Source organism: Antedon mediterranea, chromosome 8, assembly GCF_964355755.1.
Source record: "Antedon mediterranea chromosome 8, ecAntMedi1.1, whole genome shotgun sequence".
Taxonomy (NCBI): domain Eukaryota; kingdom Metazoa; phylum Echinodermata; class Crinoidea; order Comatulida; family Antedonidae; genus Antedon; species Antedon mediterranea.
Genome location: NC_092677.1, coordinates 12,223,750 through 12,243,203, shown reverse-complemented (window position 1 = coordinate 12,243,203; position 19,454 = coordinate 12,223,750). Strand labels below are relative to the sequence as shown.

Sequence of the window (19,454 nt, the reverse complement as noted above, 5' to 3'; positions counted from 1 at the left end):
CATGCTGTTTTCAGGTGTAACAGCTCACTGGCTAAACCCAGCGTCCTGGAGCTCAGGACCTCTGAGCAGTGCTCAGAGGAACAGGCACTAAAATAGGATTCCTAAACCAGGGGCCTTGGGCATCTGCGTTTCTGTTTTCCGGCAGTATACAGAATTATACAAAGCAAGTATAATGTCAATACCAATTAATATATACATACAATATACTTTTTTCCTCAGCTCCCTATGTACAAACACCACTGGTTTGTCAGGAGAATGGTGAGGCTAACTAGCTATAATGTGAACAAAGTATATATTTACTACGATATCCAACCCAGAACATTCCCGTCTCCCACCTTGTGTCCATTAACGCCTTAAAATCATCAATATATAAAAATTTACATTTCTATCTATTTTTTTAGTGGATCATTGTGTTTCTTACCCATGTCAGAATTCAGGGGTATGTAACCCTATAGATGGGGGTTTTACCTGCTCTTGTGTAGCTGGATTCACAGGCGGTATATGCGAGTCGACAAGTAAGTATACAAAACTGTAATATGGGTATTTTTTGGCAGCAAAGGCTCTGTCTTTATTTGTTTATCACACGCTGAAGATGGTTTTAAATATATGCATTTGTATCTCAATTTTATATACTAGATGGTACGCTCGCTTCGCTCGCGTACCATCTAGGTCGTGCCCACAGATGGTTCTCGAATACACAGTAATTTCAGAGTAACAAAACTGGTGATTTCAAATGTACTATTATATAATACATTGTCGTTTACAGAAACGAATAAATAGACACAATGATTTATGTCGTCAACTAAAATTAGCACCCTGGGAATTACTTCCGAAGGAGAAACTTATCACAAAATGAGTCCAAATTTTTGATTTGGACTCATTTAAAGAAACCCAATTTGCGTTTTGTATGTAACATTAGGTTTGAAGGATGGGAAAGCGGATAGGTACAAAGAGGAATAATTTTTAAATATATTCTTTATCCACTCAGTAACGAAATATTTTGTTCATGTTTTATAGGCCTATAAATAATATACCTCTAAATACAGTAAAACATTTGCGAATACTTTGTTAAAACTGTCACTGTCATAATCGATTGAAATATTAAAGTACATGTCACGATACACCACTACAACGTTTATATTATTGATAATTATTAATTAATAATTAATACAAACGTTGAGAGGGAACTGTCAGTATAAAGTTTATTTGTATATAATAATGTTTTTATATATCTAACAGTGAAGCCTAACCACAATCTCAGTAATAAAGTTTATTTGTATATATTTTTATATTACATCTAACAGTACGAACATTCACAGTAAGAATTGTTCGATTCAAATGAGGACCAAAAATAGTTAATAGGTATTTACAGTATTGTCAAAGTATTGCAAGTTTATTCTCAAAGGGCCCATATATTTACCTACCGTATGTGTTAAACCAAGAGCTCATAAATTTACCTACTTGTGTTAAACAAACCTCTGGCAGACTGAGAGTTTGGGATGTTCCATTCATCGCAAATCAATACATTTGTATAGTCGTATATTAAATCTATCAAAATAGTATTTTTTAAAGAAAATCGGCCTGTCTTTAACATTATGATGCTGTACTCTAGCTGTTCAACCAGTTTTCAGCTATTAAAAACAATTATCGTAGGAGGAAATAGGAAAATGCGAAGCCTCCTCAAATTTTTGTGGCGGGTATTTTTCAAGATGGACATCCATTAGACAGTGTATACCACGATCGGAAAACACCCCTATTTGGGGCAAATCGTTGAACCTAAATTCGTTTTAATCGTCAATAACTAATTATCTAACTTAATTTAATTAGTAAACAGGGTTACATCAGGTGGTTAAAATCAGTACCGAAAGTACGAACCAACTTTATATACCATCGAGTAAAAATTCTAGAAGTAAGGCGCGATTTACCGAAGTTTGCCCTTACGTAAATTTATATATAGATTAATAAATTTTTAACTCAACTTTAACTTTTAACTGTCTTTTTCAAATTGTATTTTTTTATAAAATTGTAAAATATTTGATCGACCTTATTTTATATAGTATAATAGTTTTTTTAAATTTTGAAATTTTTAAACATTTGTAGTTCCATATATATTTTTGGAAAAATAAAAAATTTCAGCATTCAGGCTGCATGTTTTTACTATATAAACCTGAATAAATAAATTATGCAAATGCTTTAGGCTTTATTATTAAGATTAGATTAACAAAAAATTCATTTCAAAGATCAATTTGATATCTGCAGTTTCAGGATATATTAACCATGTTCTGTACATTAGTTATGTTTTTAGGTATCCGTATTTAATGTTTTCCTATGTTGAGCTATATTTGAACCATCAAAAGAAGACAAAAGCATGCTAATGTAAAGACACTTAACACTAATCCTAATGCTAATCCTAATACAGTACTAGCCCCAACCCTAATCATAATTTCAATCCCAACCATAATCCCAACACTAGTCCAAACACTAATCCCAACACGAATCCCAATCCTAATCATAATCCATAACACAGCCATGTGCTTAAGAAACCCTATTACTATTATATGAATGCCCCTGTCTTCATTTTGACAGCCATGTGCTTAAGAAACACTATTACTATTATATGAATGCTCCTGTCTTCATTTTGATGGTCTAAATATATGTTATGTTTGTTGTCCTTTTATATACAGGTTTGTGTACAAATCCCCTTGGAGTAGAAGACCGTAGAATTACTGATGGCCAGATATCTGCTTCAAGTAAATTTAGTAATTATCATGGTTATAAAGGTAGATTGAACAGGAATAGCTGCTGGTCAGCAAAACATAATGACAACAACCAGTGGATTCAAATTGATCTTGAAGTTCCTACGACAGTGTCTGGTGTGGCTACTCAAGGCTATGATTGGGATGGTTATTATCCTGCATGGATCGAAACCTACCATGTTCAGTACAGTAATGATGGAACCAATTTTGACCAAGTTAATGATAATGGTGCTGCTATAGTAAGTTTTTTACATTTATTATTTTAATAAACAAAACAACTCGATTAAAGAGTTTTGTAACATTAGTAACATGTTTCGGGAAGTATTTCCCATCAGTGTGAAGCTATATTGCATGGTGCTTTTATTTACACTCACTCGCACCGGTATTTAAATGAAGTTATTCATTGTGAAATTATGTTGTCGTGGCCTTGATGAAAGACCTGCAGAACAGAATAGAAATAAATAGTACTGTATATTACAATATTTTTAATTTATAATTTTATAATATTGTTTTCAGATTTTTACCGGAAATTCTGATTCAGACACTGTCATCCAAAATATGTTTCCTACGCCAGTGGATGCTCAATACATTTGTATTCAGCCACTAACATATCATGACTCGATTACTTTGAGGATGGAAATATATGGTTGTGAAGGTAAATACCGTATATCCTCTAGTATAATTCCACCCCCATAGAACATGAAATTGAGCCGATTACAGGAAAAGCCTGATTCCAAAAAAAATTTATTGGTGTAAGCATTTCTTGTAAACTCATCAGAACTGGCTAGAAAAAGGCCTACAGATTAAAAGTCAATACTGGGACTACTACTACTTAGGGATATGCATGTTTGTGAAATCAGACATAAAGTAGGGGTTGGGATTAAACCAGAAGTGGGATTCCCGAGGATTTATGGTATATGTAACCGTTATTATCACACACAACGTGTAGTACAAAAGATGGTTTATTGTATGTTGCTCACTATATATACAGTAAAATAGGATCATGCCTTCTGACACCCATCATGAGGGCTGTTTACTTTGTTATAACAAAGAACCAGAATAAAAACCACAGAAACAGTAATTTGTACTATACTGTAAAAAAAGTATGTTTCCATTTCGCCCTAAATTTAAGGGCTATATGAGAGCAGTAGAAATGTTAAGCTTAAAAAACTGAGCAACCTAAAGTTGTTAAAGACCGTAAGTGATGGTATGACTTCTATTAAAGGATTCTCTTGACCTTTGTGTCAGACAGACAATGTTTATAAATACATGACAGATCCTGTATCCATTATAATAATGATATGGATTTACAGCGTTTGGGAAGTTTATATATGAGAGTACAGTGGAAATAATGAAAGAAAAGTGGGTAAGAGCTGATGAATATGCAACAAGAAACGTCCTGAAAGACGCACTTCCATTGTAACGATAAGTGTACGTTCCATGGTTGAAAGCAACATTTTTTTTTCTGCAATTTATAATTTGACTTTTGTATTAGCGTTGTACGTTAATATTCTTTGGGTTTGAACATAGCCCAAGGCTCTGACTGCTAAAAACTAATATATATACCACATATATATTAGAATAGCTTGTTGACATATAATATATTTTAGAAAACAAATATTATAAGGGCATTATTTGTGTTTCAGATTCAGTTTCTGAGACTGTAAATCCATGTGACTCAGATCCCTGTCAGAATTCTGGCGTGTGTAGCCCAAGAGGTGCCGAGTTTTTCTGTTTGTGTAGTAGTGGGTTTGAAGGGGATAGATGTGAAACGGAAGGTAAGTTTTTTAAGAAGATATTCCAAGCCCATTATTTTTAATATAGAATTGCTAACACAACTGACTAAAGCTCTGTCTACACTACCAAACTAGCTTGACAAAAAAAGTGTGATGTTCCCAAATATAGTAGTGATATGACATCATTATGTCCATATATGGGTACATCACTTTTTTTGTCAAAGTTTAATAGTGTAGACAAGGCTTTAGTATATTCAGATCACAGTCTGTTAAATAAATACCTTATGCTTTTTGAAAAGTGGCATATTCAGGATTTTTTATATACAAATTTTTACTTAAAAATAGGTAAAAATAAAGTGCTGAAACGAAGTAATTAATTTAATCAAATACAATGACAGTTTTTAAAATTAAACAATTTTCAAAATTAATATAAATTATAGTGTTATTGATATTATATTTTTACAGCAGAGTCAATGAACTTGGAAAAGTCAAATTCTTCATATTGTGGTAACATTTTTATTATATTATACTGAATAATATGTGACACGAATTGTTTAGAAATATTTTAGAATAGGATAAATAATATTTTATTATGTAAATTGTCTCCAAATCCAATCCAAAAATTGAAAAAGATAAAACATTTTTTAGTGTAGAATAATATAAAGATAAAATGGTAATTAATTGAATTTAAGTTTAAATCAAAGAACTTATAACACAAGAATCTCCTGTTCTTCAATTTGCATTCAAAACACAGTATCGGAAGTACAGGGTTAAAAGGTCAAACTGGGCGACGCCATTTCACAGCATGGAGAAGCGCCCCCTCCAAACTAGGAAGTCAATTACTCTACCCCCCCCCCCCCCTAGAGTATTTGCAGATCCCCTCTATGATTTTGACTTTCTAATTTGATGCGGGCGCCCTACTCCATGGCTCACAATGGCGCCACCCATAGCTCTATTCTATCCCACAATGCCTTTCGAAATTGTTACGCGCTTCGGACGAACAGGAGATTCTTGTGTTATAAGTTCTTTGGTTTAAATAAGCTCAGAAATTTACAGTCATGGTTGAGTGAGAGATCCACACTGATTATTTAGCTAGAAACTAAAACTTCTTTACTTCATCACAACAAAATTAATTGAATTTCAGAATGTTACGAAATGGAAAAAGGTGAGGATTACCGAGGCTCAAGAAGCACTACGATGTATGGTTCAATGTGTCACAGATGGGGATCCAGTATACATTTATTCACTCCAGAAAATTCTCCAGATGCAGGTCTGGGAGACCACAACTTTTGTCGTAACCCTGAATCAGATTATACAGTATGGTGTTATACAGCTACAGATTCAGGGGTTTGGGAGTACTGTGATATTGGAACTGCAAGTGAACTGTGTCCTAGCGTTGAGGATGGTATGTATAAAGCCCTGTCTAGACTATCAAACTTTATGTGACAACAAAATGTGATGTGCCCATATATGGACATGATGATGTCATATCGCTTCCATATTTGGGCATATCACTACCATATTTGGGCACATCACACGTTTTTTGTTAAACTTGTTTGATAGTGTAGTAAGAGCCTAATATCAATGAACTGTTCGAATATGAGATTTCAATTGTATACATAGAGTATTATACTCTGATGTCATGGTACCGCATCACATGCTTTGTTGCCATACGACTCAAGATTGCAGTTAATACCTTCGTACATGGTCAATGCATTCTGAAGCCATATCCAGATGTATATTGATTTCGATACCTTTGCCTTGCCTAGTTAAATAACAAATTTAACTGATAGTAACACAAAACATGCACAAAACTCGCGTGTCAGTTCTCTGATATATCGATACAGAAGTATTATAATTGAAATTATTAACTACAGTTACAGTTGCAAAACCAATACAAAGCTAGCTATGAATTGACGAAAATCTTAGTTGCATAGCAACAAGGTCATGTCATACTGTACTTAACATCAGCTTTGTTTTTACTCTATAAGATACAAAACTGTCTCATAATTGCAATTGAACATTTATCTTAATTTTCAAATTACAAGGAGGATGATGAAAAAAATGTCTATATATCTATAATGTGTCCAGTATCAGACAAATTGTGTATTACAGTGTCACATATGTATCATGTGATGTCTGTATCATATGCCACATGTGATACATATGTGACACTGTACTACAGAATTTGCATATGATATTGGACATTAATGCCATACAGTACATTGGGTGCTTTCAGTATCAAATTCATTCATTCTCTAAACTTATAATATTTACCATGCAAAGATCACTATTTTATCTATAATACACTTTCAGCCTAGTCTAGGCTATCAAACTGTTTTAACAAAAATGTGTGAGTGCCCAAATATGGTAGTGTGGATATGACATCATCGTGTACATATATGGGCACATCACATTTTGGTTGTCACATTTTTTGATAGTGTAGACAGAGCTTTAATATGTTAATTTTATGTGTTTTATTCCATATAATGATTATGCAATACTTTAAGTAAGTGTTTATTATGTTACATGTACTTGTTTAAATGTTTTCCAATTTTCGGTCACCCCCTACATAATATATATGCTGTGTTTTGTGTCTTCTTATTCTTTGATAAATGATGTTGTATTATTCTTGTTAAGGGTAATAATTTGAAGTTTTCGTGGTATAATATATTGTTATATATGCATAACATTTTCTCTTATCCAATGGACAGACACTTATATGGTATGTTATATCAACTACGAAGAAAGTTATTTTTACATTTTTTTTTTATTAATAATGCTAATTTATGTTATTTTAACTAATTTTGTTTTTTCCACAGTTAATCACTTTTATTGTTAATATGTTATCACCATCATTTCATTTTTAATCATTTCTCATTTCAGCTAACAGTACTAATATTTGGATGAAATATTTTTAATAAATTAACAAGTGGAGTTTATCTCGTTGTCGTTTTTTTTATCATCTGATATAATTGTTTACATCAATTTCATCACAATAGAGAGCTTTTGATTTGGCCTAATTAGGTCATGTTGTTAATTTATCATGCTCATATGGGGATATATGTATGCTCCCCACCTCGACAAAGTATTGGTGGTTTCTAGGTCCAGGTGATTACTTACGACAGCGATCGACATAACCCAGCTTATTCCTAGTTTGTCGCAAATCGAAAGCTCTCTATTGACATTAATTTCACTCTTCCCTGACCTAACCAATCATAGACACACAGCCCAGGGTGATCTAGAGGCTATACCATATCTCAATATGAAGTCAAGGCATATTGACTGCGAACTATCAAACTTTATGTGACAAGAATGTGATGCCCATATATGGACATGAAGATGCCATATGAATACCATATTTGGCCATGCCACTACCATATTTGGGCACATCGCACTTTTTTTGTCAAACTAGTTTGATAGTGTAGACAGAAGTTTGAACCATGTATAATCTTAAAACCCCATGCAATATTTGTTTGATATGTATACAGTCAACTCCCTCAATACCAGACTCTCTGAAAACCGAAACAATTAAGATGTTGAGAGGGTTATTAAGTTCATCTTTGAAAACACAAATTTGTTTAAGATTTGGCAATTCTCATATAGAAAATAAAATATTTCCTCCAGACCACCAACAATTTTTAAATGAATTTTAACAATAATTTTAATAATAAAACTGTATTCAATACAGGATTTGTTTTTTGAATACAGTCAAATCTCCTAAAACCACACCTTTCTTGAAGTTTAAAAGATTTGAAATTTTTTCTTACTATTAAAAACACATTCAGAATACCAGACTTTCCATAAAACTGAACATACAGTATTAGGCAAGCCAAAGGGTGTCCGATATTGAGAGAATTGACTGATGTATCACATACAAATATTGTAGATAACTATAGATTAGATATTCATACCAGCGCATGTACATCAAATTATCATGTTCCTTTAAGCAATAAACTCCTATATATATGCATGACATTGTATGCTGCTAACAGAGCATTGTCGTAACTATAGACTAGCTATTAACCAATCGGATTACTTTCGGAACGTGTTGCATTGGAATATTCTCCTTTTTTTTTTATCATGACTTTATCAAAACTTTATTGAAAATATTCGTAGCATAATTAATTATGCCTGGAATAAATAGAAAATAATTGTACAAACAAACTTGGAAATAGACTCATCAATCATTGTATGATTTTTATTTTCTGAACATTATTTTACTCTACCGGTGGATAGAAAAGTGCAGAAAAGCTACAAATAATACTAATAATAGTTTAATCTTATATAGCAAGCACTCAATGCGCTGCACATTATTACCCCGATCATTTTTTTTATCAAATAGAGAAGGTTCAATTGTTAATAATAATTGTTATAAAAATGAATGATGATAAGGACATTCAACTTTAATAACCTCCCTCAATGAATGTAGGTTTTCACCCCTAAATCAAATCTTTATTACCATCGTAGTAAACAAAAAAAGCATGTTAAGATGGAGGACGTACAACAAAGGTAAGGGTAAAGGTAAGTTAAACACACAAACTCTCTGTGTTAATTTGGTTAGAAGCCACAGGCTTTATTGATTATATGTGAATACAAAAAATTAAAAATTTAAAAGATATAATTTGTCATAATTCAGTCAAAATGTTAAGAAAATTAAATATACATTTCTGATGGACAGAAAATATAAGAATTTGGATATAATTAAAAATTGTTTTTTCTATTTTTAATTTATTATTACTTATTTGTATTATTTTTTCATAAACTCATAAACCTTTCAGAATTCTGGTAACAAGTTTTATTGACAATACTGAGAAAAATAATAATTTTGTTTAACTACCCCAAAATCAATAGTACAGTAATAAAATTCAAATTTTTCTAATAATATTGTGGTCGTCGTGAATATTTATATCATAATGATTGTGTAGTCACGTTATAGCAAGTCACAACATATATCTAATTTATTCATATAGGTAGTTTGAACTCTTTTATTCTATTATACACAATGTACATTAGTATGCTGCATCACATAACTTGAGTACATTAACTTGCAATTATCATAATCCATCATAATTATAACTAATTATAATTCAAATTCGAGCCTCAACTTATAAATAATAATAATACAGCTATTTTAGTGAACATAAATTTGCCCAAGGCCAGAATATCTACCGGAGGAACCTTTTTCACAAAAATCGTCATAACTTAGGCTAGTTAAGCATTATCATACTGTTGCTAGTCTTTAGTTTAAAAAGGGCACTTGGGAAAGCAGAGTTTGTTCAAACCTTCAGAGACCGCGGCTTCGGGTTTGACTCAGCCGCTTGTCTGAACCATAGAGATATTGTATTGCAATCTTTGAACATAATCCAAAAATGGATCTTTATGTCTCGAAGCCTAACAATAGTATTAGAGACTAATATTCCAAGTTTAAGACGAAGGAGCGTGCAACCCAATTTTTGGGTTGCAGTATATTCATTTTTACCCACTAGTATTATTTAAATTTTAAAATATTAATATTGAGATATCTATACCGAAACCGAAATAAAAAATAAATAATCATTAAATTAAATTATATTAATTATCTACACACATTTAGTAAACACAATAAACAACTTTTAATTAACGTTGTTCAAAATTTGATTATTATTATAATTAATATTCCAACATGTATTACCGAAACACAGTTATATGCACATGACATTAAACAAAATCAATATTTTCTTACGCCATCATCTTTTGAATTATGTATGTATTTAGAGCATGCAAAAAAAAAAAAATATGCATACAGATATTAAAATTTAAGCACGATTTTAAAGAATATTAAATAATATTAAATAATTTATTGACACAAAGTTTTAATACGCAGTTGTTGCTTGATATAGTTAAGCGTCGGCATTTTTGTATGCATAACCGAGTTGGTCGTCTTAAAGAATGGTTGTGATGGCTATTCAATTTCTGAAAAGTATGTGTTAGTAAAATCACCATGACATTATTGCAGCCTGGTTTTCGTAATGTAAGTTTTTCTAATTTATATATTTAAAAAATGTACTTTAACATTAAAAATATTTTAAAGATGTATTGTCCACTTAAACAAACAATTCTTAAAACATTTGTGGTTGTATATGCCATTTTAATATCATAATAGTTCCACTATGACCAAAAAATGAATAAAAACAGAATGTATTTACCTGAAAAAGTGTAATTTAAAGCAAAAAATAGTCAAATTGGCTGCCAGCCATGGGTTTTTGGTCGAATTTAACCATTTATTTTGTTATTTTATAGGTGAAAACATTTTTTTTCTATGGAAGTGATTACATTTATTAAAACTACAAAATAACCTATTCAAAGTATGATTAAATTAATCTTAATTTTTTGGGGGACAATACATCTTTAAAGAAAAGTGGGAGACTCCAAGTTTACATCTAAGTTTACCAGCAGAATTAAAAGCATAAATTTTGGTTAATTTTCCTGTCTATGTATTTTCAAGGACAATTTCATTCCAATAAAATGTTTAAAACTGATAAACTATGAACAGGTCCATCCCCCTAAGTTCAGAAAGGGCTTCTATAAAATTGAATTTATTGTGAGGACCTGATAGCCATTGATCCCCTACCCGCCAGAAATTGTATTTGTAATGCCACAATATTTAAGGAAAATTGTTTTAACCTAGTAGTCAAAATAAGGCATATTCCACTGGGTAAATCAGCAGATTTAGCTCCTTAAATCCTTCACTTCTTATGCGAAACAAGAGAGTAGCTGACTGAGTTTTTTTTGCGAGTGACCTGTCTAAAGCCTTGTCTACACTATCAAACTTTATGTGACAAAAAAATTTGATGTGCCCATATATGGACTTGATGATGTCATATTACTACCATATTTGGTCATATCACTACCATATTTTTTTTTTTACAAACTAGTTTGATATTGTAGACAGCTTTATACACCTAAAGTGTAAGTTCATATATATAGGCTTCAAAGTGGCTAGTACATACTGTATGAATATTTTTAGTTAAATATATAACAGGAATCTTGTATCGTTATTTTGATTGGGTTCCACTAAGAAGTTTAAAGATATATTTTGTACACCCTGAAAAAATAATTACAACTTTATGTTGTTAAATAGGCCATATTTAATGTTGGATAATAAATTTTAACTTTGAGAAAAAATGAGATCTCGAAAAAACCATTTAAGTGTAATTTAAAAATTAAAAATAAATGGTAAACCTAATAATTAACAATAATAAACTGGTATTTTTATATATATATTTTTTTTTATAAACATACTTTTTTTTCTTAAAACTACAAAATTTGTAATGCCACAAAGTTTTATTTTATTCATTCTTATTTTTCCTTTTTTGGGAATGCAATACATTTTTTAAGAATTTGAAAAATTACTTTAACTAGGTCATGCCCACAGTAATTTAAGCGTAAATAAAACTGTCAATTTTTAAATGCATGCAATGCTCAGTTTGGTACCGCAGAGGAATATAATACTTGTCGTTTACAGGAACAAACAATATAGACACAGTGATTTATGTAGTCAACTAAAATTAGTACCCTGGGAATTACTTCACAAAATGAGTCCAAATTTGTTAGTGAAATTTAAACAAACCCAATTCATGTTTTGTATGTATTAGGGTTGAGAGATGTGAGACAGATGATGCAAAGAGGAATAATTTTTAAATATATTCTTTATCAACTCAACAGAAATTTATTTGTTTTCATGTTTTATAAATAATGTATCCAGTAAACATAGTAAAACATTTTGTGATTTAATACTTTGTTGAAACTGTCACTATCAGTTGATTGAAACAGTACAGTAGCATGTTACAATACACCACTACAACGTTTTTTTTTTGTAATTATTGATTAATACAAACGTATAATAAAGTTTATTTGTATATGTGTTTATATGAGATTAGAATGTTCCATTCATTTCCAAACAATACGTTTGTATAAACATATATTAAATCTGTTTCTAGTTCATATACATTTATTCAGTTATTATCTGTTAAAATAGTATTTTTTAAAGAAAGTTGGTTTGTCTTCAACATTATGATGCTGTACTCGAACTATCAATAACAATTATCGTAGGAGGAGATCGGTAAATGCAAAGCATCCTTGTATTATTGTGTGCAGGTATTTTTCAGCATGGACATCCATTAGACAGTGTATACCACAATCGGAGCAAATTGTTCAAGCTAAATTTGTTTTAGTTGTCAATAACTATCTAACTTAATTAGTAAACAGGATTATATTAGGTAGTTAAAATCAGTACCTAAAGTACGAACCAACTTTATATACCATCAAGTAATGCGTGATTTACACGAATTTTCCTGTAAATTTATATATATCTTTCTGTTCTTACCTATGAAAAAACCTGAACAATAATAATAATTCCACCTATGTGTCTAATGGTATACCCTTTCTTTTATTGGCAAATTAATGACAGCTTGTTACTGGCTGATTTCATGAATTGGTGACTCTATCTTGATTGGTTAAACTAGAGCCCTTCTATTCTATCATTGGCTAGGTATCTTTTCCTTATAAGCCAATAGAAATAGTCAACTTAACTTTACCATTGCATGCCACTGTTAAAATCTTAATTACAAAAATGTTTATATTATTTGTTTGCTTGTCGATTTGTGTTCATGTTTATTCAAAGGGTTTTATTATATTAATGTTTTTTATTTCAGGTTTGGTTGGCATTGAATGTCATTGCAACATTATTTGCAAATGCAGTTGGTAAGTATATTTATTTTAAAATTTTCAAATGTTTGGTGTTTAATATTGTGCGATTATTTAATATCCAACATTAGCACAAACAATAGCTTGAGACCTGATTGGGATTTGTGTGACTTGTTGCTCATGGGATTTGAACCCCATACATCGACATGCATTATTTTTTATTTTATTTTATTTCGTTTTCTTTCAGTAGGGTAGTCCTCTCAGTAATAAAATAAAACTGCTTTTCCGAGGGGCCCTACGGCACATTTAAACATAGTTTTAAAACAACTTAAACTAAACTGAAACTAAAACTAAACTTCAAAGCATGTTCTCATTCATAGTCTAAACCAATCGACTATTCAGTCGGCCAACATCTGCATAGCGAATTGTAGCCAGGTAAATTTTTACATCAAACCTTATGTACATGTAAATTGAATAAATGAATTATTCACGTTTATTTTGAGATGTTTTATGAGGGGTCCCCAACTTATGTTACGTTTGTGTATTTTCAATTTTTCTACATGAAATATAAGGTGGGCATGCGCCTGATGCACTCCCTCAAAATCCGCTTCAGACAATTTACAAAGTGCTACAAGGGTATTGGCATTTGTATATGAATGCCTTGTTTATATGATGTTATGAAATTTATTTATTTATTCATTTATTTCAATAATATTTTACGAGGGTGATCCATCCAGCATGAGCTGATCATTAGGGACCCTCAAACATACAAACAGAAAATACAAAATAAACTATAAAAATACAAAATTAACAAAGATATAACAAACTAGAAAGCCACTCTGAGAGTGCATACCTCCGCCTACTGTAAAATTCTCCTACATAAGATTTCTCCGGTAAAAAAAAAAAAATATATATATTTGTGTGTCTTAATGCTGTTTGTGATTTAGGCTAATTTCACTACAAGCATGTGTATGCGAGTTTGGTGTAATGTAACAAGCCTTTCAATTAACAATAGCTTCAGTTGACTAACAATAGAACAGCAACGCCAAAATCAAACGAGTGAATATGGTTTTTTAAGCTACTCGCATCAAAAAACGTGCACTTTAAATCAAATTTTGTTTCAAAATTTCAAATCACAAATTATAACTCTTGCCTCTTGTACAAAAATGAAGTTTTTTGGACAAGTAGTTCTCGAGAAAATGCAATTTCAGTTTACTTGTTAATACTTTAAGACTGCTCGCCGGCTTTTGAAAAATTCTGTCCTATCTTTTAACACTCCTCCTAAAACGCTAATCGTCGTTAGACATTGCGCGTCTCACTTGTGTTCGCCACTCAGTACGTTTTTGAGCAAGCATGTGTATAGGTCCGCGTGTGAAAAGTTCTGTTTCCTTTTTTATGTTTGCCATCCATGTTGTTTTTGGTCTTCCTTTTGGTTTTTTGGTCTTTCTCTGAGCCTCTCCGAGTGCGATCTTAGCTGGTGTGTTTTTATTTAAACGGAGCAGGTGACCATACCATGTCAGCCTTCTTTTCTTTACGTTCTTACTCCACTCATTTTCTCCTGTTCTTTTGTACAAATCTTCATTTTTTATTTTCTCCGGCCACCTTATACCTATTATTCTCTTTAGGAATTTTCTTTGAAAGACATCGATTTCGCTTTTTAGTGATGCTGTCATTGTCCACAGTTATACAGAAAGATGCTTGTAATGTATACGTTGAAGACTCTCATTTTCAGGTTTATTGTTATTTTTCTATTTTGGAGTATGGGATTTATCTTGCTGAAAGCTGCTAATGCGAGACGTTTTCTGTTATTAACATCCTCTCTGGTTCCCAATTTACTTCCAAGGAATTTGCAGTTTCGCCAGTCTTCATTTCCTTTCCTTTTTATTTTAAAATCTTCGGTTTTTGACGGGTTAACTTTTAGATTATAGTCTTGTAGATACCGTGGAATGTCTGTATTTATTTCATTTATATATTCTTGTGAGGTAGATACAAAAGATAAGTCATCTGCATATTGAATGTTTAATGTAAATATGGCCCATATCAAGCGAATCAAAAGAAAACATAAATTTTGGACCAACACCATCACCACGAATCCTCAACGGTAGTCTGGATTCACGTCCAGTAATGTCACAGTACGCTGTACGGGAATATATAGTAGCTTCCTGGGGTTTGAAAATTACATTGACCTCGGCGGACGAATTCGGCCAAATTTCACCCTCTGAAGGCTCAATGACAAAACATCATCAGAGAACAGCATACTGTCTGTTTCAATAAGCTATTAAAGACATTTATATTAAATTTTTAACTACATTTCGATTGTAATTTTTGGTTGTAATTATCGTTTTTGTAAATGTTAATTTCTTTTCCATCTTTGGGTATTTTTGAATAAATTTTCTACAATTTAAAAATAGCTTTTTATAAAGTGATACACAATATTGGTAGAATATTACCTCATATGCATGTGTTGATCCAATAAAAATATGTATGTATATTGTTTTTGTTGACGTTGCTCTTGTTCATATTTTTGTAGGATATGTGCTAGATATGTAATGAAAAGGATGGGACTAAGACAGTCTCCCTGTGGTACTCCTATGTTTGATTTAATTGGGTCGCCTATTTCCTTTCCAATCCTTACTCTAAGATCTACTTGTTCTATGAGAATTTTGATAATATTTAGCTCTTCTGGTTCAAGGATGTGAGATATTATATCAATTAATTTTTTCCTGTCTACAGTATCAAAAGCACTGCTCATGTCTAACATGAGTACATTTATTTCGTAGTCTGATGATGTGATTGCTTTTTCTGCTAGTGTTCGGAGAGTAAACACGTGTTCAGTGACACTCCTTCCTTTACAGTATGCTGCCTGTGAGGGTGGTATAATGGTCCTAAGCTTATCATCAATTCTATTTACTAGATGGTACGCTCGCTTCGCTCGCGTACCATCTAGGTCGTGCCCACAGATGGTTCTCGAATACACAGTAATTTCAGCGTAACAAAACTGGCGATTTCAAATGTACGTACCGCAGGACTATAATACATTGTCGTTTACAGAAACGAATAAATAGAAACGATGATTTATGTAGTCAACTAAAATTAGCACCCTGGGAATTACTTCCGAAGGAGAAACTTATCACAAAATGAGTCTAAATTTTTGATTTGGACTCATTTAAAGAAACCCAATTTGTGTTTTGTATGTAACATTAGGGTTGAGGGATGGGAAAGCGGATAGGTACAAAGAGGAACAATTTTTAAATATATTTTTTATCCACTCAGTAACGAAATATTTTTTTTCATGTTTTATAGGCCTATAAATAATATACCTCTAAATAAAGTAAAACATTTGCGATTTAATACTTTGTTAAAACTGTCACTGTCATAATCGATTGAAATATCATTTACAGTATTGTTAAAGTATTGCAAGTTTATTCTCAAAGGGCCCATATATTTACCTACCGTATGTGTTAAACCAAGGGCTCATAAATTTACCTACTTGTGTTAAACCAAACTCTGGGATGTTCCATTCATCGCAAATCAATACATTTGTATAATCGTATATTAAATCTATCAAAATAGTATTTTTTAAAGAAAATCGGCCTGTCTTCAACATTATGATGCTGGACTCTAGCTGTTCAACCAGTTTTCAGCTATTAAAAACAATTATCGTAGGAGGAGATAGGAAAATGCGAAGCCTCCTCGCATTTTTGTGGCGGGTATTTTTCAAGATGGACATCCATTAGACAGTGTATACCACGATCGGAAAACACCCCTATTTGGGGCAAATCGTTGAACCTAAATTCGTTTTAATCGTCAATAACTAATTACCTAACTCAATTTAATTAGTAAACAGGGTTATGTCAGATGGTTAAAATCAGTACCGAAAGTATGAACCAACTTTATGTACCATCGAGTAAAAATTCTATAAATTAACCGAGATTTATCGAATTTTGCCCTTACGTAAATTTATATATAGATAAGGCAAATGGCCAAAATTTTTCTACTGATATTTAGGAGGACAACTGGTCTAAGGTTCTTTACGATACCCTTTTGTTTGCCTGGTTTATGTAATGGAACTATGGTACCTTCTGTGATATCATGGGGCGCCTTTCCTGTCATAACCATATCATTAAACATAGTTGCAATACTACTGAAAATGTTGTCATGTGCATATTTTATAAGTTCAGAGTGAACCTCATCTGGCCCTGGGCTCTTCCCATTTTTCAGTTTCTTGGCAGCTAATTTAATTTCTTCTATCTTAAATGGATTTTTCATCCTTATCTTATCAATTCCTAGGTTCTTCTCAACTCCTTTCTTCTCATAGACTTCTCTGAAATAACTTGTTACAATTTTTACTTGTTCTGTTTCATTGGTAATTATGCTATTTCTACAGTCGTATACAAAACTTTTATCCGTTTTTTCTGTTCTTTTTAGATGTCTTATTGCTTGAAACATTTTATTTGGTTCATCTTTTATTTTCTCAAGTTCTTCAATTTGTCTACTTATTGTTTTTTCTTCCTCATATTTTATCTTACTATGAATTTCCTTAAGTACTATATTTCGTTGTTTTTTCATTTTAATCCTATCATCATTTTGTTTGCATGCATTTATTTCTAGCCTAAGTTTCTTTTGTTTCTGAGAAAGTTTCTTAATTTCATCATTTTGTATTTTATTTGCTCTTCGAGTTTCTTTAAATCCTACTACATTTATTGCTGCATCTTTACAGACGTCTGCAATAAGCCCCCATCGTTTAAAAGTGTCAACGTTAGTTAGTTTATCTGTATCTAAAGACTCTTTCACTCTAACACTAGCAGGTCTGAAAAGTATACTAAAAAGTGGTCCCAAAATTTAATGGAATGGTCCTTGACCACATATCTATCTGTATATTCATTTTGGTGAAGATTTTGTAATTACTTTTTGAGTAATCCTGCTAACAAACAAACAAACACACGCTACCGATTACATATACCTCCTTGGCGGAGGTAAATAATAAATATAAAATAATGATTGTATTGGAATTGCAGGATCTATGTCAGTAGATTTGTTGCCTGTGTGAGTAAAGCTTTGTCTACACTATCAAACTAGTTTGTCAAAAAAGTATGATGTGCCCAGATATGGTAGTGATATGCTTAAATATGGTAGTGATTTGACATCATCATGTCCATATATGGGCACATCACACTTTTTTTTCACATAAAGTTTGATGAAAGAGCTTTACTCTAAATCAGGATTACCAACTGTTGTTCACATTAGAATCTCTATCAAAGGGACACCTTCAGGACCTAACACAGTGTCCCCCTGAACATGGGTCGACGATATTGCTACTCGTGATTCGTTCCCGCCCCCTGAGAAAAATATCGCGAGTGTTGGTCATTCATACTCACTGCTGGTTTCAAAATACAAATGACTTTCTGATCCATCACTATGAATTTGGAGCCCGAATCAGGTACGAATTTGGTGTGAACAATCTTATGCTTTACTACTGAACTCATTTTCCACAATATTTTTCTCCGGGTGTGATTTGCAAGTAGCTTGAAGTATATATTGTCTCTGTTTGTTTCACATTAGAATGTCCTCTTAATAAAGTTCCCTGAATAGAAGGATTCCAAAAGAAGGATGAGATAAATTGTACTGTACATAGCAAAGTATAAAAATGATTTTTAACATATTCCTCTTTTTTTTTAGCATTGGAAAAACAGGAAGAGTTTGGCAACAGTCTGTACATTTTTGGGAATGATACCAAAACTAAAGAAGACATCTCAACCATTTGCGCTGAAAAACATTCGTTTATGGTCTACATTGAATCCAAAGAGGAAAATTATTTTATTGCAGAGAACATGTATCAACAATCATCCACCATCTTGGGACTCTATCGCTCATCACACGGGACTATGAAATGGGATGGAGTTGACATAGGTCTTGACTACAAACGTAAGTACCAAAATAAAACTAAAGAGACAAAATATTAATCAACCAAAAACCAATAGTATAGCTGCACTGATTATGTTTAAATAACATAGTATAAAACTGACTCCAAATAATGAGAGGCAATGATTCTACGTTTCGATCTTTATTTGATCATAACCAATATGTTCATCATAAATAAACAATTGTATGTTGTTGACATATAACTTACTTGTTACTTGTTTGCATAGCTATCCCCATTATTGGGGACATTTCGCCGTCATTGACATTATGTTGACATAGGGCGCTGCACTGTGGCGACCAGACTTTTGGCAAATTTGTCTATAAGATTGTTCTTTTTCTCACTTTATGCACC

The 19,454-nt window shown here is 31.9% G+C and overlaps 1 protein-coding gene across 1 annotated transcript in view; it reads left to right on the top strand.

Annotated features, from left to right (window-relative positions):
• LOC140057623 (uncharacterized) overlaps positions 1 to 18,988 on the top strand; it is a 42,805-nt gene extending 23,817 nt beyond the window's left edge. Inside the window, exons 27-34 of the mRNA XM_072103340.1 lie at positions 402 to 515; positions 2,685 to 2,995; positions 3,273 to 3,411; positions 4,403 to 4,534; positions 4,958 to 4,999; positions 5,637 to 5,897; positions 13,189 to 13,237; positions 18,860 to 18,988. Coding sequence (XP_071959441.1) covers positions 402 to 515; positions 2,685 to 2,995; positions 3,273 to 3,411; positions 4,403 to 4,534; positions 4,958 to 4,999; positions 5,637 to 5,897; positions 13,189 to 13,237; positions 18,860 to 18,911 — 1,100 coding nt within the window. The 3' untranslated portion in view covers positions 18,912 to 18,988. The remainder of the gene's footprint in view (positions 1 to 401; positions 516 to 2,684; positions 2,996 to 3,272; positions 3,412 to 4,402; positions 4,535 to 4,957; positions 5,000 to 5,636; positions 5,898 to 13,188; positions 13,238 to 18,859) is intronic.
• Positions 18,989 to 19,454: the final 466 nt, after the last annotated feature.